At 32.0% G+C, this 10,623-nt stretch overlaps 1 protein-coding gene across 1 annotated transcript; it reads right to left on the minus strand.

Moving 5' to 3' along the window:
- Positions 1 to 243: 243 nt before the first annotated feature.
- Positions 244 to 7,224, minus strand: LOC122272291 (leucine-rich repeat transmembrane protein FLRT3-like). Its single transcript, XM_043055780.2, has 4 exons — positions 7,061 to 7,224; positions 3,677 to 4,356; positions 1,948 to 2,096; positions 244 to 497 (listed from the first exon to the last, which is right to left on the minus strand). Exons 2-4 carry the CDS (start codon positions 4,354 to 4,356, stop codon positions 358 to 360), a joined length of 969 nt encoding a protein of 322 aa, XP_042911714.1. The 5' UTR covers positions 7,061 to 7,224; the 3' UTR covers positions 244 to 357.
- Between the last annotated feature and the right edge of the window lie 3,399 nt (positions 7,225 to 10,623).

Here is a 10,623-nt window from a genome sequence, read left to right on the forward strand (position 1 = left end):
ATTCCACCGAAAACTTCTGAAACCAATAAACTGTAATAAAAACTAGGCGTGTGCACAGCGACCTGATTCTTCAGCTTGTGAAAAAAAAGAAGCTTTCCGCTAGAGTATTCTGTCCTTAATAGTTCTTTAGAAATCAAAAGTAGTACAATTTATAGAAGTACGATTTAAACAACTTTCCTCTGCATATTTGAGAAAACTATAATTAATAACTTTAGACTTATTACAATTGAATACTAATAAATATAAAATCAAACATATTTACATTTATTTTAATACACTCTATACAAAAGAAAACATTTACATAATTATATGTACACAAATGAAACGTAATAAAATCTCACCGTAGTGAAAGGAATTTTAATTAAAATCAGTTAATGTAAGGTTAGTTAGAGTTGCTCCACGTAAATCGGGAGGAGCAGCACAATGACCTCTCAATGATTCGGGTAAACGATACTGGAAAATCCACTTCATATTCTGATTGCAATCTAATGGATTACCTAAGAAATAAATATTTATAAGCATTTGGGTCTAGCACTGAACATATTTTTAACTATAATTTTTATAACCGGTGTTAAACAACAGGCCCAATTTTTGAGTTTACGACTACCAATGTTCAACTCCGTATAGCCTTGTAATTTTGAACTCTAGAAAGCAAGGCAACTCATAACACTAACCCATGTTGTTGTTGTTGTAGTTAATTTCCGTCGCACTAGAGCTACTCAATGGGCTATTGGCGATGGTCTGGGAAACATCCCTGAGGATGATCCGATGACATGCCATCACAATTTTGATCCTCTGCAGAGGGGATGGCACCCCCGCTTAAGTTGCCCGATGACCTGCAAGCGAAGTCGAGCACTTTACGATAGAACAGTTTAACGAGGACCAATACCGCACACCCTCGGTCCCTACGCAGACTGATCCAAGTGGTCACCCACCCGCACACTGACCGCAGCCAGTGATGCTTGACTTCGGTGATCTGCTGGGAACCGTGTCTTAACGACCAATCCACTGCGGGACACACTAACCCATGATCCGTCTAACACTGAAGATGTTTTTCGTCAGCACTCTGGTCTGTGCGAGCAGGGTGCAGAATTCCTATCGACCAGCCATTGCTGGGATTCATATCCGGGTCATCTCATTTGGATGCAAGTGCTCTAGCCCTTGAGTCACCACAACATTCTTTGAACATAGTAAAAAAATTCGAGCTACTCTTATGAAATTAGATAAATACTCTTTTTACACAACAATATATGGCAGCAATAAGCAACTTATCTTGTCTAAAGTCGACGTTGTTGATACAGTATGTTACGGAGAATAATGAACGATCACCGCTGCCGCATGGCGATTAAATTTAACAAATGTTGATTAAAAAATAGTCTACTAGTCGCCACTCTCTCGAATCATCTTTGAAATGATATAAAAAATTGTATACCAATTTCGACAGTTATTATAGAATAAAATAATAAGAAATAATATATAATTACCAAATTTTATTTTTTCTGCATATCATTATCTTTGTTTAAGTGAATTTTATTATTCTGGGCAAAAGTTTTTCAATTCGCTTAAAAAGTTCTCGAGATATGGTGATAAATGCGTCAAAAGTAAAATTAATATTAAGGGGTCCAAATTTTGGACCGCTGTGTTAATCAAACTTTGGGGACTATATTTTCCAGTTAGTGACTATTCCCTATATTTTGGGGGTTCAGAAAATCGATTCCGTTAAAAAAAATGGTATGTTTATTCAGCAGAAGTACTTTTTTTTTGCCTGATTTCGTAACCAAAAATATCGTCTACATTTCCCAATTAGCATATTTATGGTCACCCCCTCGAATCGTTAAAAATTGAGTGCTAGTACATAAAAATCCGATCATCGGAATCAATAGTTATTCAGGGTAGTACTTTTTTTTCTTTTTTTGCGCACAATACACTGAATTTTGAAATACTTACCGTAGAAGAAGGCATGCCGCAATTGAGTCCAGACTGGAGCAAAAGAGATTTCATTGATGGTAATCAGATTATTATTATCGAAGAGTACCTCATTCAGAGAAGGCATTCTGGTGAACAAGTCAACAGGAGTTGAAGCAAGCTTGTTATTGCTACAAAATAAAAATAACAATATATATATATATATATATATAACTAAANTTCGAATAAATTATTTTTAATTTATTATTCTTAATTTTTTAACGTAATATAAAGTTTTAGTTCTAAAAGAAACTTTTATACTTAAATAAAATATGATGAGAGAAAAAGCAAAAGCATAGTTCCTGAAAGAGGTAATTTGTAAAGGTAAAAAATTGATACATACATACATATATATATATATATATATATTAGAAGTTTTTCACAATTTTTATTCAGTTATCAAAAAGCTTGAGATATTTAAGGAAAATAGGTAGGCGCCTCATAACTTTACTATCTAGCCAATTTCCAGGCATTCATCTAAAGAAGTTGATATAGTGCATCATTATTTAGCGGTGTTTGTCATGGTTTCAGCCTAGGTTCCTTAGTTGGGGTTCGAAACTAAACTCTAAAACCTTAGTGTATGGACGACAATACAGCTCTTTTAACCTACATTTTTGGTGCCACTATCTAACTCTCATATAATTTCTTTGGGGTGAATTAGAACGTAGATAACGTAACAAGCTAGATTGATTCTTTAGTTGTGAAATCCTATGGCCATTTATCAAAAACTGGAGGCAAGTCTCAATAGATGTATTCAGACTGTCCCTGGCACAAAGACTATCATCATATTGACTCATGTCTCAGGACATTCCGGATCCGTATTGTGAGATGTTCCGTTACTTTTGGCCAGATACTGAAAACAATTTACTTAAATTCAAGCTGAGATGACGTTGGCAAAATAAAAATTATTAAAAAAAAAGAACAATAAAAAAATCTAATTATTTTTTGGTACTAAAGCTTATAGTCCTTAAGGAACTTATCTTAATTTAGTTTAAGTTAAAGTCTAAATAAAAATTAACATAGTTCAACAGTTACAGTAGACTTTTCAAAATCAATGAACGAGGGTACCTCAAATTGTAATGTCTACTTTTTTGTTGAAGGCTTATAACGCTTACATAATTTTTATAGAACAAAATGGGTGAATCATATTAATTATCAGTGCTATCATCATGATTAGGGTTTACTCGCTAAAAGGATCCCTCTTGGGTCTATCTAGTGACTACCATAAAGACAGTTACGAAACGTCTCTGAATATTTTCCCAAAACAAGGTTATCAACATCATTTACTATAGTTCATTATCCAAAGCCATATTTAGCAGACCATAGCTCGAAATCGCAGTGGCAGAATCTCGCTGAAGAAAAAACTCGCGAAAACGAAATGTTACAGTGTCTACTGGTTTTCGCTATTCTGTTCACAGGGAATATTGTCCAAGCGGGATTTCGAGAGTTTCATTTTGCATTTGCTCTTCTTAGACTTGGCCAAACTGGGATTTGATACCCGAAAAATTCTTCCTAAGCAAGGACTATCCATCCAAGATTCTCTACCGTGATCTTCTACATCCGCAAAATTTTGCCCACGCAAGATTCTGTACCGTGATTTTTTTTTTAATCTGCAAGATTCTGTTCCATGAACTTCTACATCTATATTTAAATGCTACCTCTCCAGAATTCGGCCTAACCACGGAATGTAAAATGCTAAAATAAAACTCACCTTAAATCTATTGACTCGAGGAATGTAGCTGGTTCAGGGAAAACTTTTCGCGAAATCTGCGTAAAGGCTCCACCAGTTAGACTGATTTTTCGAAGATTCGGCAACGAAGAGAATGCATGACTTCCCAGGATTTTAGGATCTGTTTGCAGGAGGTACAGTTCTTTTACTCCATACGGTCCACTCTCGAACATATCGTTACCTATAGTTGGAATAATGTTGCCTTCAAGTTGAATAACAGTTAATTTTTTCAAGTGAGCAAACGACAATCTGGTGAGTGGATTACTGTCATCGATGAAACAATCTCTTATTTCAATTTTTTCAAGGGAGCTCTCAAGTCCTAAATAAGGGGGTCGATTAAGACTTTCACTGAGGCTAGTGAGAGTGGTAAACTTGATAGTCAAAATTTGTATTTCTACATCTTTGAAAATGTCAGCAGGAAGAGTGCCAATGTTCGATTTAGACAATTCCAAAGTGTCAATTTTTAAATTTTTCATTCCTTTTACGGCGCTGCGTAACTCGTCTAATGAGCTAAGTCCTTCGCAATAAATATATAGTCTGTTTCCAGAGTCTTGCATGCATGTGCATGGTTTAATGTCCTCATTGGATGGCGATGAGCAACGTCGATTCTGACCAACACAAATGGTAAAACATAGACATAATAACACAAGAACTCTCATCATCTGAAAAAAAAATTTCGTTAATTTTTATTAATTTACAAAGCAATTTATAAAATAGCATTGACATTATAAAATTTTTTGCAAAAATAGAAATATTGCAATGTAATCTGTACCATCTCATAAACTATATCTCTAGCTAAATTTGAAATTTTCATGACAATCTTTAAAAGTTGTTTGAAGAGCTTTTGGCAATATAGTGATATTCCATAATTCTTTTAAAGCATTTTCCTCTTAAACTGTTCCTTAGTATTGTTTCCAGATACGTATGCATCTGAGAATAATACTTTTTGGACAATTGTTTTTTTTTTTTTACAAACTTTTGTAATTATTAGAGGATAACACCATAATACACAGCAGCATCTAATTACCTACATGAAATAGGGTTTTCACCAAACACTATCATGCAAAAATCCCCCTTTGAACAATAAGAAAATATGGATAATCATTAAATTTCCCCCCAAATCTTCCAATTTCACATTGCTATAGCTTATCTATATAAGAAAGCAAGATTTTCTTGTTAATTCGACTACTTTAAATGTTAATTTTAATACCAGGGTTATTAGCATGATGACCATTCCTAAAGTATGAATTTTGTTGATACGTAATACAATTATTGGGATAAATACCGGTTATCCGATCATCTTTGACATGCAATGGTACCTAAAATAAATCAAATAACTATGTCAAGTTGCTTGTTAAATGTTACAGCAACATGTGAGGTTTTTATTCACATATAGTATTTTTCATCTATTGTTTACTTATTTTCATCTGTTTCATTTATTTTTACTTGTCACTGCATATCATTCTAGTTTTTTTTAAAGCAGTATCAGCATGTTTTTATTCATAATTACGCGCCTTTTATTTTAATATTCCAGTAGATGAAAACTAAACTTCATACATTGTTGTAATATGCACGCGAAACATAACTCAGCTATCTTATTTTTTTAATAATCCTAGGGTATCAAAGTTGGTCAAATGGTTCTCTAATATATCATGATGGGAGCTTATCAAAGTTTCTTAAAGCATATTCTTTTTACCAGCATGTAAGAGCACATTGACAAATATATTTTTATTGATAAAAACTTTTCTGTATAAAATTGTTTCTGTAAATTATCGTTAATCAACCTCTATAACATTAAATTCGATTCCATGATTCATATTGCTTTGATTGATAATTTTCTTTTCTAGTGACAGAGGGGATTGAAGCAGGATAAAAATAATACAACTCAAGAGAACAAGAAAATAAAACAGTCATTTCCTCTTTCGGCATCTTGCTTCCCAGTATCGGTCAGCGATAGTTGCTCCACGAAGAGCGCTGAAAAGGAGAACATGGCGGCTATTCTTTATAAATTGACTTCAACTTTTAGAGCAGTATAGATCAGAAGACAGCTTAAATAAGTATAAGTAATCGTCAAGACAGTCATTTTCTCTTAGAGACGGAACTGAGCCATGGCCTCGTAGCGCGGCCAATCGGGAATGCTTTTTGGCTCGAGATCATTCCACTTTTTGTTCGAATTTCTTTCCATTAGTTAATTGCTGAAATTAATGAAGACTTTTCTTTCGAGAACTCGTTTAAAGGATGAAAAAGACACCTGTTTTTTATTGATCTGCTGTATGGAGGTGCCCTTTTGGGACAAATCATCAGCCATTTCACTGCCTTTAATTCCACAATGAGGAGGAATCCATTGCAGAGCGGCAGATTTTCTCAGTTGTCGTGATTTATTAATCGAGATTAGAGATTTTACTGTAACACCAAAAGTGGGACTGTTCACAAATTTTATTGAGTAAATACTAACGAATCAGAAAGTATGACATCATTTGAATTTGTCAAGAAAGCATATCTATTTCTCGGCAGCACAGACTGCAGTAATTTCGCCGTCGTAGGCTGTTCCTTCTGTACCTAAAGGTATATAATGGGCGAAGAGATTGCAAAACACCCCAGAAACGACATTTTTTTAATCAGGGAAGTAGGATCTACCGATAATTGATAGTAATAATAAATATAGTAACAATATTGATAACAAAAATAGAATAATAATAATTGATAACAATAATAAAATGCTTTAAATGTGGTAAATTATTTGAAATTTTTATCTTTTAAGAATAAAACCTGATCTGCATTTTAAGTTTAAAAATAATCGTTAATAAAAAAAGGCAAAAATAGTTTTTTTTTTTTTTTTTTTTTTTAAAAAACATTTATTACNGTCATATTATTTATTTTTTAAAGGTACTGGATAAAAACATACATTAAACAATAAAAAGCAACTGAATCTTTTTATTACAATCTATTAGTCATTGAACTAAAATAATATGAATTAAGATAATAATCTAATTAAATAGATTTCAGTAATAATATTATTCAATACATATAGTAACTGCTTGTAGATTCATTAGCTTTTAATTAATAAATCTATAAACAATTTATAGATTTTAACAAAAGTATTCATTGAAGCTATAATACTACGTTGACTTACTGCCTTTGCACGAATTCATGGTTAAAAAATGTTTCTAGAAAATAAAATGCATAATAAAATCGGGAACTCAATGTAAATCATTGCATTAGAATATATTTCAGACATTTAACCTTTTAACTTGAGTTAAATACATTTATTCAAAAAAATAAGTATCCTAAACAACATTTCCTTAAATTAATATTTAATAAATTGAAATTTCTTATAAAAAATAAATATAGGAAATTAAAACTTACCAAATAACACTATTTCTTTCTAAACAATATCTCTAACGGTTTAACTATAATCAGAAAAATTATGAATAATAAATTATGTCGCAAAAGTTTACAATTTATAACCTTCAGTTTACATCTGTTATAATTCTCACGATCGATTGCTCATGATTGCATTCGAAGTAATCGTCTTGTTTTCAATTATCTACTTCGTCTTATAATTTTTAAATTCTTAGATCTTGATCACCTGTTACAAGGTTCTATATGGTGGGGTAGTGTAAACAATTCAAAGATCAGGAGACACGTGGTCGGAAAGATTTATCACTAATAATCTCGCGACGAAAAATAACACCTTTAAATTCCCATGATGGACAGATTATACAGTTTACCGACAAACGTTCAATTGTTTTTAAATTGGTTTCATTTTAACCTTTTGATGTCAGAATGCTTCAACTCTTTAAGAAAATAAATTTTTTTACTTACTTGGACAATTTGTCTGTTGGGGCTACTGGTTAAAGCACTGAACTGTCATTGTGAGGAACTGGGTTTCCATCCCCGGAATCCCACCCAGCTTCATATCAATGGGTACCAGCTTGTTTGGGAAGTAAAGGCGGTCTGTGCGCAGTGCTGTCTAGACCCCCATGGCTCACGACGGGCTCTTGAGGAAATGCTTTTCTTTTATTAATCTGGGGAAAATGGTCACCTCTCTGTTCAGTATTGATATAAATTTTGGCGATTTTTTAATTTAGAAAAAATTAATTATTGCTAGTTAGTTTAGAAAGAAATTAGTGCAAATAAGGTTGATTACTTGGAGCCTTATGATTCCAAAATAACTTAGCTAATAAAACATGAAAGTTAGTTATATTTTGGAATGCATCATATTTTTAAACTTATTATATGTTAAAATAATACATTGCTATGGATTCGTACTTTAGGTTACACTTAATAACAATTTCAAGAAAAGAAAATGTGACTGAGATATAACAATTTCAAGAGAAGGAAATGTGACATTACTGCTCTAAAACAAAATTATTTGAATTTATTTTATTTTAATCAGGTAAATTAGTAAATCTACTAAAAGTCACGTGACTAAACTTTTGAGATATAGAGCCTTAAAGACTTGTATTGATTTTCCTAACTTATCAGGTCTGTTGTGCCTAACAAATTGTGTTCACATTTAGTTTCAAAAACATTTTCCAAAAAGCATAATTTGAAACCATTTTATTATATAGTTAAAATGTAGTTCAATTTGTATTGATGATCAAATATATTTACTACAATTTCGTAAATATTAAATCTCATTTCTTACAAATCAGCGTCTTTCATACATACATTTTCATGCAATTTGCTTGAGAATTTTATAAATAATTGTTTTATTTTCCATTATGCTTATAGCTTTTAGAGTTTCAGACTATATACTAAAATTTTATTTCATGCATTTTTGACAATATGCCAAATGCCGGGCCCCCGCTAAGCATTCGACATTTTGGCAAATGCGATAAAATCGTCAATTTGACGAATAAAATTGTGTTTCAGAGAAAGTATTGGCGAATGATTTTCTCCACTGGAAAGAAAAATATATATTTAACTCGATCCTCAAAATTACGTTAAATTGAATTTTTCTAAACAAATGAGTATTTTTTTTTTTTCGATTGCAATGATTTTCGGCAAATACGCAGCATAACCAATTAGAATAAGGTTCCAATAATATAAACCTGAGACAAACTTCCGCAAAATAGTTTTCTATGAGAAAAAAATTTATCGTAAAAAATTTTTAACATTTGCAATATGCGAAGAATTTCTAAAATTGACCACTAATTTTGATATTTGGCTAATTTACCGGCTAATAATTTGAAATCCTTTGCGCGGGCCCAGTTAATGCTAATTTTTTTTCCTTACAAAAACTTTCTACTATGTTGGAGAAACTACCTCTGATCAATAAACCAGCTGTTACTTTTTAAAATCAGTCGGATAAAAATTGAAGCTATTATCGAGTGTACCTGTTTCCAGATGACTCAGGCGAGAAGACTACCTTTTTCGGCCATATGCTTGTGTTGTTTTGCATAAAACAACTTCAAATTAATTTCAAATTAAATAAAATCCAAAGCATGAGAACTATAAAGATTGAAAATAAGTTGTAAATTTAAAAACAAGTTGGCGTAACAAGACATAAATTTTAGCTCTCAGATTTCCTCTTTTTAGTGCAAAATTCTTCGAATTAATAGAGACGCCATAAGTAAGAAAACTGAAACTAAAATGTATGCCTCTCTTACATAAATTTGCGTCAAGGATTGTTATTTCAACCTTAACTGTTTTCCTGATATAAAGTCTTGAAAATTGGCAGTCTAATTTAGGGTACCACCCTTTATCATGAAAGTATCTCTACACAATATAAAATAAATTATATAAAAACGAATTGTCAATATATTAACCAGTAAAAGATTACTTTATTTCGAAAATATTTAAAAAGAGGAATGCAATTTTTCATCGTTTTTTCTTTCATAATTTTGAATTAAACTTTAAATCCGACAGTTTAGTTCACACACCTGGAGCTGCATCTAGTTTAGTTTTAAATTGGGAACATAAGCAAGAATGAAACCAATACGCCACATTATGATTTTTGTTGAAATGGTAACTCTGAAAATAGTTACCAGGGAAACATATTTCTTTATTAATGAATTTAGTTATTTTATTTTGATTTGAAAAGCACGAAAATATTAATGCCATTTTTTTATGAAATACATACTCTTTTTGTAGTTATTAGAAAAGTAATAATTTTTTCACTATAAAATTTTCTATTTTTTTTATTTTTATTGGCATTTTATTTAAGGTAATAGTATCATAAAGAAAACCAAATTCTTAAATAAAAAATATGTTATAAATTAGATTTAAATATAAATAAGGTTTTTAAATCAACCGGAACCCCTTTCACCCACCCCTCCGCGAAACCTCAGGGAACCACCATTTCCGTTTCTTTAAATACACTTTAAAAACTTTAGTGTAATACCTTTCTGAAGTCGATGCTGAAAAACTCCAAGAACCAAGAGAATGAATATTTTATTTCTAGTGTTCATGCATACACACTTTAAAGCATGTAATTAAATCTAAGCAATTATTTGAGAAAATTTGCACCCGATTCAGATGCAATTCCTACATTCAAGAATCATTATTATTTTATGCACCAATTTTTACACCAATTACGTCAAACAATGTTCAACTCAGTTGCCTGCTATTTTGAACCCAATTCAAAAGACAAGAGAACTCCAGGTTTGGGAGAAATTTGTGGAGGACTTTTTGATGGAACTAACCCGCATCTGCGTTACATGGAAGGGAAAACCATGAAAATTTCCCATGATTAGCCTGACAGCAAAAGGTCTCTAACCCAAGATCCGTTTACCACTGAGAATAATTTCAGCAGCACTGTGGTTGGTGCAAAACAGGTGCGAAATTCGTATGAACCAGCCATCACAGGTATTCAAACCGGGTTACCTAATTTGGGAGCAAGCGCTCTATCCCCTGAGCCTCCGTGGCTCATGAATCAATTTTTGGCCGATTTTGATTTACGTTTAAAAACCGTCAGAAGACAA

Source organism: Parasteatoda tepidariorum, chromosome 2 (genome assembly GCF_043381705.1).
Source record: "Parasteatoda tepidariorum isolate YZ-2023 chromosome 2, CAS_Ptep_4.0, whole genome shotgun sequence".
NCBI lineage: Eukaryota > Metazoa > Arthropoda > Arachnida > Araneae > Theridiidae > Parasteatoda > Parasteatoda tepidariorum.